General features: G+C 39.2%; 1 protein-coding gene across 2 annotated transcripts in view; it reads right to left on the reverse strand.

Annotated features, from left to right (window-relative positions):
* Positions 1-14,658, reverse strand: part of SHANK2 (SH3 and multiple ankyrin repeat domains 2) — a 266,084-nt gene that overhangs the window by 233,866 nt on the left and 17,560 nt on the right. For both annotated transcript variants that reach the window (XM_068194246.1, XM_068194245.1), the window contains 6 exons: positions 10,696-10,915; positions 4,560-4,763; positions 2,874-2,945; positions 2,632-2,740; positions 2,237-2,388; positions 1,277-1,444 (listed from right to left, as the gene is read on the reverse strand). In XM_068194246.1, the coding sequence (XP_068050347.1) occupies positions 1,277-1,444; positions 2,237-2,388; positions 2,632-2,740; positions 2,874-2,945; positions 4,560-4,763; positions 10,696-10,899 (909 nt within the window). In that variant the 5' untranslated portion in view covers positions 10,900-10,915. The remainder of the gene's footprint in view (positions 1-1,276; positions 1,445-2,236; positions 2,389-2,631; positions 2,741-2,873; positions 2,946-4,559; positions 4,764-10,695; positions 10,916-14,658) is intronic.

Consider the following 14,658-nt stretch of genomic DNA (forward strand, 5'->3'; position numbering starts at 1 on the left):
TGGGAGACTGAATTCATTCAGACTGACACACCTGGCTTGGATCTACAATTTGGAAAAGTTAAGTGGAATGCTCAGTGCACAAATTAAATCCCCATCCTTCTTACTTCATTGAGGAATGCTTGAATTATTGATTAGTCAAAACAGATTGTTCCTAACTCAGATGTAAACATTGATTTATTTAGGATTACAGCCAACACAGGGAGTTTGGAAAGCTCTATTTCATTATGAGAAATAATAACCATATGTGTATGAGGCTGGGAGTTTAAAAAGAGACACATTTTCTCTGTATTTTTATGGAGTCCAGATGGGGCAATACTTTGATCTAGACAATCCATTTCCTCCATATCCTCAGAAAATATGGCAAAAAAATAATGCTTTTCTTTTCCCCTACTCTAGAGATGCATCCAAACAACTTGACCTAGACCCACTTAGTGAAAAAGCTCCAATTCTTGCCCAAATGTGGCTGCCAAAGCTACCTCCCATTTCTTTCCAAGAACAGAAAAAAAAATCTCTGTATTAAAGAATTTAGTGCACAGAAAATAGATTGAGTCAAGATGACCCAGGCAAACCTGTAAGGTTGATTAGTTGTATCTTTATTTATTTCATATTACAGCAGTTCCAATTTTTGTAGTTTTCCAAACTCATCCATACAGAGACATGACAAAGCAGCAGCAATGACATTGGGACTGTTAGAATATTTGAACTCCATATATTACTGAGTTTATCACTGTGCAAAGGGAAATCAATAAAGCATTTTTACACAACTGCTGGATAACATTTGGGAATTTCTGGAGAGGACAGTGAGAGGCTGATGGACCCCAGCAGCAGGATCCTCATTCCAAACCTTCCTGTAAAGTTCAGCAGAGACAAGGGGAAAGCACCCTGACAAACACAGAAGGAGCATTACCAAGGACACTGACACTGGCATCTAACCAAAAGAAAGAACTACATTTTCCTACTGAAGTCCCACAAACAGGAATCTAAACTTCCAAGAATCCATGGCATAAATATGACAAGTGCAACTTCTGCAGAAAAATCCACAGTAACCAAAGGATTTCAAAGTTATGGAACACCACTGGAACAGTTTTCTACTTCTAAGTCACCACGGAAGGATGCAAAGTAAATAAATAAAAATAAGTAGAAAAAGCAGGTAGAAAAAGGAAGAAATGTCATACTTGAATGTGCAAGGACTTCAAAATAGTGCTTAACCCTCCAACAACCATGGCACATTTCCTCATGCAAGTCCAACTGCAAACAAAAAGCAAATCTTTCCTACCTGATGAATTTCTTGCCATCCGTTTTCATCCTTGCAACTGACTGTAGCATGTTCATGGAGTAAGAGCTCACAGCAGAAAGGGTCCCCTCCCACCACAGCTGTGTGGTACAGCGGGGTCAGGCCACAGCTGTCCTTGTAGTTGGGAGATGCTCCCAGCTCTAAAAGGGTCTGAAAGCAGTCACAGACTGTGAAAAATAGATTTGGGAGGGACTTCCATATAAAGGGTCTTTACCTGAAAAAGTATGTATAAGGTTGATCATTGACATAACATTTTTTGCTCACTTATTTATCACCTGCTAATTGTGGGCCACAGCACAGACTAAGTTAAGCAAGAAATGACCTTGGAAGAATTAAGATCTAAAGGAATCTATGGGGCTGGCACTGAAAGAAGGAGTGGCAATGTTCAGTTTCCATCCTCTCACTAGGTTCAGAAATGTCAGCTCTGTAAATGTTGCATCACCTTTGCAACACATTCACCTCTTCAGTTCCAAGGTGCTTTATCAAAAATGTCATGCAATTTGAGTACCTGTCAAAAGGGAATAAGCAAAACCCATAAACCTAAGACATAATCTAGACCATCAGAGTGATTTAAGAATACCTGTTAAAATACAAAAGAAAACAGAAGACACTGTGTTAAGGCATAATGTGCAATCCATGCCACTGGAAGCTACTTTCTAAGAGTTGTGGCAATAATGCTATTCCTATTTCCTCAGACAGATCTTAGTGTATCAATGAATAAGCTTAAATTTCACCACTTTTCTTCCTACCAGGAAAAGGTAAATCAGAAATTAAAAAGCTCTATATTGAAAGCAAATGCTAAGATTTGAAAGCCACAAGAAAGTACTAGAACAAGCACATCTTAAAGGATCCATGGAGGACAATACAGTAATTAACTGAAAACAATCTCCTTTATGCATTTTTTAACAAGATAACACATAATTTGCTCCTGAAAGCAATTACCTTGAGGGCTACTTGGTTCTTAGCTCTGGCTGCTTTGTGCAGAGCTGTCATTCCATCTTTGGCTCTGAAGTCTAAATGTGCTCCTCCATTTTTCAGGGCTTTTATCACTTCTATTGTATTGTCAAGCTGAGCTGCCAAAGTTAGGGGTGTTTCTAAAAAAGGGAATAGGATGTACATGAAAAAGATAAACTATAAAATAAATTTAAGTTACTTTATATAAAAAAAAGTTTAAAATACTGTTCAAAGCATAAAATTATCAATTATCTCCTTTGGACAGCAAAGCCATACAGATTCCACTGGCTCAGAGTTGTGAAGGAATGTGTGAGATTCACCCTGTTAATCAATTTAACTAACTCAAGGTACTCCTCTATGCTGCTTAGTTTTGTTATTCTGACCTCCACTTTCTAAGTCATGATAGTTGGGGTCCAGTCCTCGATCCAACATCTTGGTCATTTTTTCCACAGAGAGATGGTGGACGTGATCCATAAATTTTTTCAAATTAGCCTGAAACAAAGAGTGAAAAATGAATCATCCTCTGATTTAAAAAATAAAATTTTGACTAAAAGTGAAGCATTCTAGCAGCTGATGTCAACACCCACTGTAGGTAATTGCTAACTCCTGCAGGAAATTGGGATACCTTGGTGTGAAGCTTGGCCAGCTGCTTTTCATCGAGGTTGAACTGTCTGTACACTCTTTTCTTGTAGCGAAACTGAGGGCAGAAAAGAAGAAGAAATTTTAAAACTTAAAACTCATAATATCATTTTCTCACCTTAGCAGGAAGTATGATCCACTCTGATGGCAGATTTAGGCAAAATTTTAAAAATTTTAGAAATAGGTTCAGTATTTCATATAGTTTTATATCATTTAAGCAAAATTCATATCTTGTACGAATACACTGAGATCAGTGGAGTTGCGTGGGAAATTAGATCAGCCTCTAGAATCTACAGAAATTAGCAAGAATTACACTGCAAAGCGCTTTTCCCCAAGGATTCCTGTGCCCTTTCCTTTATAGTCTCAGGCAGAAAGCTGGGTAGACATGTTAAATAAAAAAATATTGACTTCAAAATTGCAGCTTAGCATTTCTTAAATATAAAAACAAAAAAAAAAAGGATACTTGAAAATCCCTTAGTCAACGTAAAAGGAACTTGCACATGGGAATAGTTCTCCTGATGTTGAACAGGACCGGTTTTGTGAATGAGATTCTGAGGATTGCCTCTCTTTTTGGCTGAAACTCAGTCACATTTTATCCTGAGCAGCTTGGGTGCAGTAGCAAGATCTGTAGCAAAAGTCATGGGGGTTTCCACAGCTGTAATTTACCATTCTCTCATTGTCCCATGCAGAATTCCAGGAATGCAGCCTGTCTGTTGCACAAGGGACTGCACTAAATGAGGCTTTGACACCAGCTTTCCACAAAATCACTTTTAACACCTCAATTGCTGTAGTCAACACTCATGAAAAACGATAGAAACAGAATAAAGTGACTGTTTAATTTCCTTACAGTTGTAATGTGGACATCAGTGACTGAAACTCTGAAATAAACTCCTGGAAAAGCGAAGACCTGAAGCCTTCTCAGGACGTTGATTCTTTTCTCTTGGATTTATATTATAGTGGAGTAAGTCTATTAACCACACATTATTAATGGTTGATCTGCCACCATACAGGCAATATCAAAATTAATTAAATGCCCATTTCATGCCCCAGTTTGCTGCTATGTTGCATGATCTGGCTCTGCTCCAAGTTTGTTCAGTGCCATAGAAGTTTTGCCCAGCTTATCCTCAACTGCAGAGCCTCTGCAGGAGCAACAGAGAGGGGGAAATCCCAGTACACACCCTCTCCTCCCTTACTGCTTTCCCAGGAGGCAGAGAGAGGCAACCCATTCACTCTGAAGGATGGCACAGAGGGAACTAGATGGGGGTAAAAAAAGGCTTCACTGAGACAGAAAATTCTCTTTGGGAGAAAGCAAAGGCTGGTTATCCAGCAACTACTACACTGCTGTTGCAAACCCTATCACAGATGCAACAGCTTCACCTAGAACCTTGCATTTCTTTATTAAATAACTAAATAAGATATATGTCCTGTATCCTCAGCAAAGGAAAACTCCAAAGTCCACTGTGCCAGAAGGGCTGACTCACTGCAACTTTTTGGGGATAGACCAGCTCCACAAGCAGGGAATGCCAGCACTTCTGTGAGCAAGGGTTCAAGCTCAGACTTGCTGATAAGCATTTCCCAGATGTAATTCAGGTGCATGCAGACACCTCAAATACAGCTTTCTGCACAGTTTGTATCAGAATAGAAATGCTTCAGATGTTACATCTAGAAATACCTCAAGTGAAGGAACTCCTTTATTGACTGGCTGTGGGTATTCCCTCAGAAGTCTCTCCTCATCCAAAAACTTCCCATCTCTCCCATTGCTTGCAGGCTGGAACAGTCCATAATTCAGGACATCTTTCAAACTCTGGTTCAAAGTGCACAAAATCCGCTGTTTTGCAACCCACACTGAAGCTTCTGGGTTAAATCGAATGCATTTCTGCAAAGAGAAATTATTTTAAGGAGTCCAATTAGTGAAAAAACCTAAGAATTCTATTTCATATGTGCAATGATAATACCTAATGTGCAAGTAGTGTGAAAACACAGGACATTTCAAGTCCTTCCACAAACCTCAGCGAACGTATACATCCTTCCTCAGAGAGAGAGCACCTTCATGGAAAACCTGTTCATAAGGGATGTTGCAAGATGTTTAACTATCCACTTGATTCTTGGCTGTTCTAGTATCAGAAGATATCAGATTTTTTTTTGATTTCACAAAAAAAAATGGTATTCAGGCAAGAATTCTACTTCCCTTTTCGCTACATTTATCTGAGGGCAAGTTTATGGGAGGAATGATACAACGTGAAGCAAATTACTCGAAAACCTTGACAAACTTTTGCAGTTCTCTGCTTCTTACCAAGCTGGAATTCAGGGACTTGAGGAGTTTGGGGATTTTGCCTACAATGCAGTCACTGGTTCCAAAGTACCAGCAGATGGCAATGCCTAGAAAGCAATTTGGTGCCTCTGATGTGCTTCCTGAACACACGATGCTGTTTTTCTGCTTTAATCCTTTACAGTCTCCAATATAAAATGAAATATTAGACTTTGTCACAAGTAAGGCTGGCTAGGAAGCAGCTTTCATTTCCCCTACTTATTTTATTTTTCAAGATGTTTTGTGAAAAGTTTGGGGGGGGGTTATATGCTGAAGGGAAGGAGAGAGGGATACAAAGTAGATTGCACCAAGTATTTTTCTTCCCAAACATCCCAGTAGTTACAGTATTGGCTTAGCAACGAGGCCCATCTGTTTGAAATCCCTGTGTTCCCTCTGAACCTCACTTGCCCCACACCTCCTACATGGATTCAAACTTCAGTACAAGATTCAGACTCAAACATCAGCACTTCCTAGCAAAACTGTCAGTTACAAGATGGGCAATGAGCTTAACTCCTGACATTATCCCCACATTCTGAAAAATTCCAGTGTTATTCAAAAAATTTGAGTGTTATTCAAATGGGAAGATAATTTTGAAATTACTTGTATTTCTTTTCCTCCAAGGAAAGTCTTTCTTACATGAAATAAACTAATTTTGGACTTGTATGACACTGTTGTGATTTTAAAAATACAAAGCCGTTACTTCTGATCACAGTTTAATTAAGTCTGCTGGTTTTTAATGCACCTGGAGAATCCAACACATTCAATTTTGTTCAGTCTATTCTCGTGTTCTCTCTGTTCTTTGATGGCACACAAATATTTCACAAACTACTTCAGTGAGAGCTCCAGCTCTCCTAGTGATTCATAAGAAATAAAAGTGGGCTTATTGTAAAAAAAAGCTGATTCCATTAGCAATTTAGAATGAAATAAGATCAGTTATGTAAAAAGTAAATGGTTAACTGGAGAATTTTTTGCTACCAAAATGTTTCAGGCTGAGAAAAGTGAAACTAGTGAGAAAAGTGATTATGTATGCTTTCCATGAAGCCAGGCAGGATAGAAGTGGAGCTGTTACCACTCTCTCAGAAGCAGGTGCTGACCAAGAGGATAAAAAGGGGCACTCAGATGCTGTATAAGGTGCATTTTCCATCAGCCTGTCCCTGGAACAACTTCACTGTGCTGTTTCTGTGTCCTCCTGGCAGCCCTCCAGGCAGGGAGCACCACAGCCACCTCCCTATCCTGCAGACAAGTCATTACTTACTGCCACAGTCTGTATGCTGAGGAAACATCAGCTCAATCACAGCAGGACCTACACACAGGCTGCTCTAGTTATGAAATAAGGAACAATTCATTAGGCACACATGGCATGGTGACCACAAGGAAAGGAGGCAGCAGCAGAGTAAAAAAAAAAAATGGACAACTGTTTCTAATTTTCAATGACAAGAAAAAAAAATTAAAGAATAGGGATTATTTAGTGACAAGGAACTACAGAAACACATGAAACAAAGATGTGTTGCACTGACAGATACATTCACTGTAAAAAAACCACAAAGAACAGCCCAAAAAAAAGCCCTGAGTCGCTCAAAGTCACTGTCAAAACCACAGCAGGCCTCTCAAAATGCAAGTGCAGCAGCAAGACAGCACTGGCTGCTGAGATGCAAGGCCTGCGTTTGGGATGTGAAAGCTCCTTGGATCACAGGAGACATGGTCAATTATATTCTTGCATTCCTGCACACTGGTGAGAGCAAGTCACTGAATGAAGGGCAGGATGGGAAGCCAGGGAAAATACAACTCCCTCAGCTGAAGGGAAGATATTAATTGAGTAGGAATAATGCTTATGATACAGAATGTCTGAGGGATAGTATTTATCAGCTTAAAATCAATCAGCAAAGACATCTTTCTGCTCAGCTGCCAATCACACAAACTGTGCTGTGACTGAGGGACACAATAAAATGGTTTGTATAGCTGCCTCCAAAAATATGATTGTCAGGATATCAAAATATGAATTATTCCTTTCAATGGGAGATGTTGATATTAAAGATGTGACAGCCAAAGGGAAACACAAATGAGAGTTTGGTATCATGGAAAGAAAAGGGAGCAAGTCCCACATTTTGGTTTGTGCTGTGCTCAGCTTGAGTCTCAGCTTGAAACACTGCTCTCCTTCATCAGGCTGCACTCAGGAAATACAGAATTCATGAGGGGACAGGTCAGAAAAACCAGTCTGGCCAGGCTGTGAGCACATCACCTGCCCAGATCAAGGCCATGTGAACAGATACCAGCAGCACAATGCTTCTCTTATTAAACTGAAGATAAAACAAGGAAGAGCAAACAGAAAGCAGCAAGGAACAATCAGGCACAAAGAAGGATACAGAAGAATACTAGGGAAAAGTTGCAAAAGAAAACCTGGAGTATCTATGAGGCAGCACAATCTGGAAACAAGTGAAATTGGAGGCATCCCAAGGAAACATGGGACTCAAGCTGCAGTTGTCACAACTGGTTTCCTACTTTTTTAAGGTAAAAAGTGCACAAAGTAAACAAAGTGTTTTATCTGAGAAGCAAAAGCACTAAATGAAAATATTCTTTATCCTAAAACCCAATAAATAATAAAAAAAACTAAAGAAAGGATACAAAAGTATAAAAAGCAATGCAGCAACAGAACACCAAAAAGTGGCTCCAATTTAAGCTGTTGCTACACCAAACTGCCACTTACCAAACAATATTTTGCATGGAAAGTCCAATATAATTTTAAAAACTCCAAAACCCAGGGGAGGGAGGAATCAGTAAATGCTCATTATTGCAGTGGAGCAGCAACACAGATGGGCAGAAAGTGTCTCAGAGAAGTCTTCAGCAGACCCAAACACATTGGGCCTCAGAATTTAATAGATTGTATGGATCTGAGCATTTTGACTTTAAACATAAACCAGAGGGAGCATGTAAGTACAGGGTAAAACAAAAGAGTGGAACAAGCACCATGTGTTGATTATAAAATTATGAAAACAGTCCTTAAAACAACTGCCTGACAGAACTGTTCTCAGTGTCTGTGGCAAAGAGCAATTCTAAGCACAAAACACCATCCTGTCAGAATATCAAAGTAAAGGAGATTTTCTTGACAACAGCTCCTGAAGAACCGGACTGATTTCACTTACAGGCAGCATCACTTGGGATTTGTTCCTACACAGGCTGGAAAAGGAAATGGATACAAGATGACTGGGCCTGGATTCAGACCAAATAATACATGCCAGATAATACAGCTGTTTTACCCATGCTCCTCAAGATTGTGGAGGGCTTTCCACGCTCTCCATTCCCTCAGGAATTTTACTGAGCTCAGGAAATATTTCAGTCATATTTGAATATTTGAATATTCTCCACCGTCCTGTGAGAAGGATGACACTTATTGAATACAGGTCATGCACAGAGGCAAGAAGAAATTACCATTAATACCAAGTAGTGTTTCAGTAAATTGGGTTATCACCCAAACTGAGAAGGAGACAAAAAAATAACTGATCTAGAACTGAAAAGCAATTGTTCTTAAGGGCTCTGCATGAACTTGTCAAGGTTCACATTGTCTTCTAAGTTTCAAATGAGAATAAAAGAGCAACAAGACAGAATTCCTACAATGTGTGGTAATCTATAAAATTTTCCATGGCAGCACATCCTACATGTGGTACTTGGTGCTTATCTCATACCTGCAGTGAAATAAAGGCAGTTTGTACCACAGCCACCACAGATGAGCAAACTTCATTCTCTGGGAGTTTGTCTAAGGCTTTAAAGCTTTCCAGTGGGCTGAATTTTATCTAAACCCCTAAACTTTTCTTCCTTAGAACGAATATAGTCTTGATCATAACTCCCTAAAAACCAAAAAAACCAGAAAACTAAATTATGTTATTTCATGCTTCTTTGATTAAACATCCTAATTTTAAACACCTCATATGTTAAATTAATCATAATTATACAGGAAATGGGGCCTATATTTGCTCTGGCTTGTAGCTGTGCAACAGCTCAAACTCTGATCTTCTCCAGTTTTCTTCACTACATTTAATCCACCAATATTTCTGTTTGCTAACTTGAATCCAGTTTTCACTTTCTTGCACAAAGAGTTTGTGGGCTGATAAATTAAATAAGTGCATCAGCTGCTTTAGAACCACTTAAAACATTTGAGTTACTTTTCATGAAGAGTTTATTGAAAAGGAAAAAGAAATACAAAAAAGCAATAAAAATAACGAATGTTATAATTAATTTTTAAACTTGTCTTGATAATGTCAATAAGTAACTTATTACTGATCTAAAAAGCAGAGTAATTAAATAAGAGGACTTAGGGTAGCTACTATCCCTGTGGTTTTAACAGAGTAAGCATAGCAAGAAAAGCTGGTATTTCCATTCCATTTTCATGGATCTATTAATTGACAGGGTCGCAGATAGAGCAAGCTGGTAAGATCATCAAAAAAGAGCTCCAGAACCACACCTGAGGGCACACTGTCAAAAGAGCTTTTCCCTGTCAGGCTGCAGCCAGCCCATCTCTATCATTCTAAAAATGAACTTAATTAAGAAGAAAGGAAGGGTTTCATTGGAGATAGATCTTCGATGGCAGCAGGGCATGATGTAGCTCTTCCATGTCAGCACAGAGTGATGTATGTGGCTCACATCTATGAAACAGATGTGTTTTTATAATCGTCTTGGAAATTTCAAAAGGCTGGTGCCACCACTGAAAATCCTGATATCAGCATTCAAGGAGACCCAGGGTAATTCAGATAATTAATAACAAACTCAGACAAATTGTGGTTCTAGATGGAATCAGTCTCTCCCAAGACTTTTTCCAGCATGACACTGTCATTCCTATCACAGTACTTGTGTTCATTTCTCTGGCTGGAAGGTTCAGAAACAACACCCTGTAGTAAAGGCACGGCAGCAAAGGAGGAAGGAAAGGTTTGTGCTTCTTTTTCCTCATCTTTACACTCTAAAAGCCACAGGCTTTCTAAAAGGGATGTCTTTTGTGAGGCAGGTTGACAGAGAAAGACAACAAATACAGTAAAGAGAGAATTTGATGACCTCTTGCAGGACCCCAGTCTAGTATCAATCACAAACCATTTCATGAGAAGAGGAACTAGAGAAGCCATATATATATATATATATATATATATGAGGCTTTCATACAGTTAACATGTCGTTTTTTTTTATTCAATCTTCATCTTCTGATGTGGTTATGGATTCCTAAGTCTTTCTTTTACCCAAAATCTCTAATGCAGATCAGAGAGATATTTTGCTTTATGAACATGGCTTTCATCAGGTCAGCACACTAAATTCTCTTAGAAGGGATGGTGCCTTTAGTTGAGGCAGCCAGTTAGATAAACCACTGGGGTACAAAGCATAGACATTAAAACAAAACATGAATTTTGTCTGTAACACATCAAAAAAGAAAGTAAGAAAAGGGAACAGATGTACTTCAGGTTGAAGCAGCAAAGCTAATTATTAATTTCACTTTGTTTAATCGCAGTGCACTCTGCCTTACCGTTTGCTGCAGGTCAGGTATGATAATTCGAATCACTAAAGTGTTGCTCTGACTGTCTTCCATTCTGCTGCTTGGCTTTTCTGCAGTTGCTCTAATTGTGTCATAAATAGTTTCTTCTTTGGAGCTGTCTGATTCAGACTCAACAGAATAGTCAGAGAAGCTTTGTGCCATTTCATCTTCACTTGATGTAGGGCTACGAGGCATGTTAAAGTTTTTTATCCTGCCAATACAAAGGAGAAAAAGAAACAGATAAGTTACAGTTCAAGTCTTCAAAATGAATCAGCTATAATTTTTTTTTCTTCTTGGAAATAACATGCATTTAACAAGGAAGTTTTATGGTTTATCCTCCTTTTATTTCTTTCTGTCAATTATGTGGGTAGGCAGAGTGTAAAGGAAATAAATCTGGCTACCAATTTACTAGAGGAGAGGAAGGGCAGGAGAAGGAAAAACGAGTAGTGAAAAAGATGACCTTCCTTCCCAGGCACACCCAGCCTCCCAAGGGATCCAGAAAAAAACAGCACAATTACCCAGTCCTGTGCTAACCAGCACTGCTGAAAACTGTACTAAGAGCTAGGTCTGGCTTTGAAGCTTCCTCCTCCCACTGAAAAGATATTTCAGAGAATTAATGTAAATGCTAAAATAACATCATCCTGTACATCAAGAATCTGCACAGGTGAGGCTTTCATAAAAGTCAGTATTCCCAAATAGTGGAACCAAGCAAAAAATGAAATCCTGCAGGGAGCCAGACAGGCACAGATGCTGTTCTGTGGTTTGTGGCCCACACAACATCTTTTTAAACCAACACCACCCAAATCTGTCCATTGTATATACTCAGTTTAGAAGCAGTTCTAATCTGTGATAGAGCTTAGGCTAAAATGAAAGTCATGTTTATTCCAGACTAAAGATATTTGTAATCAGGGGTCTCACACTAAGAAGAGTGGAACACTTTCCTTCTGGGCTTTTCCACCTACAAGAGCAAAAGAATTTTTTTGTCCCACAACCTCAAAGTTGCTCCAGGATATGAAAATTATTATTCTATAGAAAAACGGAGGAAAACATTTACAATGGAAAAAACTGAAAGGACCAACAATAAACTCTGCAGTGCTTGGACATCATATAATTTTTCAGATTTAGGAGGCCAAAAAAAAGTATTATTTTTCCTTTTTTTTCCTGTGAGTAATCTTCCAAGACAATTCCTCTGCTTTTTCATGCAAAATAGAAAATTCAGTTAAAATAAAAATAAAATAAATAAATGAAGAACCAAACAAGCAATTCCAGTGTTAGATCACATTTAAAAAGAGGCAGTAAAGCAGAAGTGAAGCACAGAAAGGTAAAGTGACTTGACCACTCATAATCCAGGTGACTGTACTGAGGTACCCAAACACACATTTTCTATACTGCTCTCTCAGTCAGACCAGCCCAAGTAAATAAAGTCAAACAGCAGCAAGGGATAAAAGAACATTTTTTACCACTGTGCCTAACACTTTAAGTTAGTCCCTCTTCACTGCCCAGTCACTGTCCCAGCAGTGACTCCAGAGCAGGGACCAAAGGCTGCCATTGTCATTTCTCTTTCTAAGGTGCCCATAGGTTGGCTGGGCAGTGGTGAGTAAGGCCTGAGGCTGGAGGTCAAGGACAAGCACTCACACATCACATCACACCCCCACATCATCAAGCCTTATTGTTGTTTCTGATGAAGGATAATTCCAGTGTTATTGCCCTCAGCAATAATGACTAATGAAGATAAAACCAGTGCATTCAGAAATCTGAAAGCAAGCCAGTTCACAGCAGCTTAATGCAAGGCTCTATTTACAAAGGAAAACTCTGCAGGGAGTATTTCATTTTTTTGCTGCTTCAGTGAACTGTAGATTAATGCTGCTCTCCAAAGCACCTTAAGTAAATAAAAAGCATAAACATTTCTGTGGTTTCTCTGTTTATCTGCCGCTGCTAAAACATGTGAACCCAAAATACAGCAGGGCAATACACAGAATTTAAGGGCGTAAGAGGTACAGGCCAGTGAGTGTGGGCAGAAAGACAAGGACCATCACGTGGTTTGTCTGTCCCTAATGCCATCTGAGAGTGCAACACATTCCAGGGCAGTGGGTTTGACAGCAGTAAACTGCAGTTATACAGCAGCCAAATAAAGAGTTAGGAGGAAAAAACTTCCCCAGGTTTTGGCAAGTGGATTTTCATGTAAAAAATACCCAGGAATATCTCATTCTAGAATAAGAAAGGAAAATCTCCAGCTGAAGAACCATCTCCCAGGAATCACACCTTTAAGTTTAATAAATATTGTGACAAAACTCCTTGGAGACTTGTCAACAAGGCACAAGACACCTAATCTTCTGGAAAATAATGCACAAGAAAGCACAGAAAGGATAATGAAAGCCTGTATCCACAGTGGCAAAATGAACAGAATATGGGCCCCACCAGGACAGTGGAGAAACAGATAATTTAAACACCATTTTTTAAACAAGGCTATTTCAATACTGGAGAAACTGGCAATTTGTTTGGCTCAAGTTGTGTGGAGATGGAAGATCCCACCATTTGTTAACCAGAGTCACTGGCTATCACAACCCCGCAGGGAAGCTGTTATCTTTTCGGAACTGTTTCAATTTTGTCCCAAGGATATTCCAAAAGATTTTTCCACAACCTAACTTACTACATCAGAAAAATAAGGCAAGTTGCCTGGCTTACTAATTAATACTTGTATAACCCATGAACATATTGCACCCCAGATTCCTAATTCTTAGCTGGCAATTCATTGGTTCAATGCAGCTGAAACATAGATTAGGTTTATCATGGTTGTCTGGTATGCCTTTTTTCCTTTTCTTAAGAAAAACCCACAACAAAAAAAAAAAAAAAAAACAAAAAAAAAAAACAAAAACAAAAAAAAAAACCACATAGGATTCTTACAGTTAAACTGATTGCGTTTTGTTTGTGACTGCTTTTGGTGTAGAGAAGTGCTAGGTGCTGACAAGATTCTCTGTAATTGAATACAAACAGATCTCATTATCATCTTGGCAATAAACACTTAATTAAAAGTGTCACACCGACAGGGTTTGTTCCACCTCATGTTGTCTGTCCACATTTCTCAACTCCTGGGCACTGAGTGTGTCCCAGCTCCAGGCACTATCCTGTCCTCTGCACATCCCCTAAGCAAAGCAAGCTTGAGCTGCAGCTGGTTAAACACTCCTTTTGACACAGGAAGGCCACAAAGAAGCAAGAAGATGAGAGAGTGAAAGGACAGCTTTATGCTCCCTTTATTATTGGGCTTTTCCCCCAGCACCTTGCCCTTTAGCTTGGAGGGAGCAGCCGGATGTGCACCCAGCCTCTGGGGCTATGGCCAGGTGATGTTGCTCAGACCAACTGGCCAGATGAACAAAGCAGAGCTCAGACTGCTGCCTTCCCTTTACAGATGCTATTTTTAGATGTTTTTTTCTCAGTCTAGCCCACAGCTTTCACAAAGTCTGCTGGAATTTCTTATTCTGCCATTTGCTGCCACCACACCATTAAGAAGCGTTTGAAACAGTCCAAACTATGACCAAACCCCCTTTTTCTCTAAATAAAAGAAAACCCCTACAAGAACATTGTAAAAGGCCAGAATTAAACAGTGCACAGGTTATCAAACAGGAAAAAAACAGGCCCAGAGCTAAAGGTGTGCTCCAGTGAGTGCAAACAGAGACAGCAGGGGGAAAACCAAGAGCAGCAATAAATTAATATACTCTTTGGAGCCTTAAGGTTGTTGAACATCACACAAAAGGAATTTAATAAGTATACATGTTTATATTTATTTGTAACTTAGATATTGTAAATTTGATGTGAAAGGGCTTAAAATATCACCAATAGAGAGACACACCAGACAGGGGATCTTCGTTGAACATCCAGGTACTACCTGATAAATACACTATAAAAACCACATTTGAAAATCTTCAGCTTACTTGTGGCTCTGTGTGATTTTTGTTG

This window comes from Anomalospiza imberbis, chromosome 6, assembly GCF_031753505.1.
Source record: "Anomalospiza imberbis isolate Cuckoo-Finch-1a 21T00152 chromosome 6, ASM3175350v1, whole genome shotgun sequence".
NCBI classification, from domain to species: Eukaryota; Metazoa; Chordata; class Aves; order Passeriformes; family Viduidae; genus Anomalospiza; species Anomalospiza imberbis.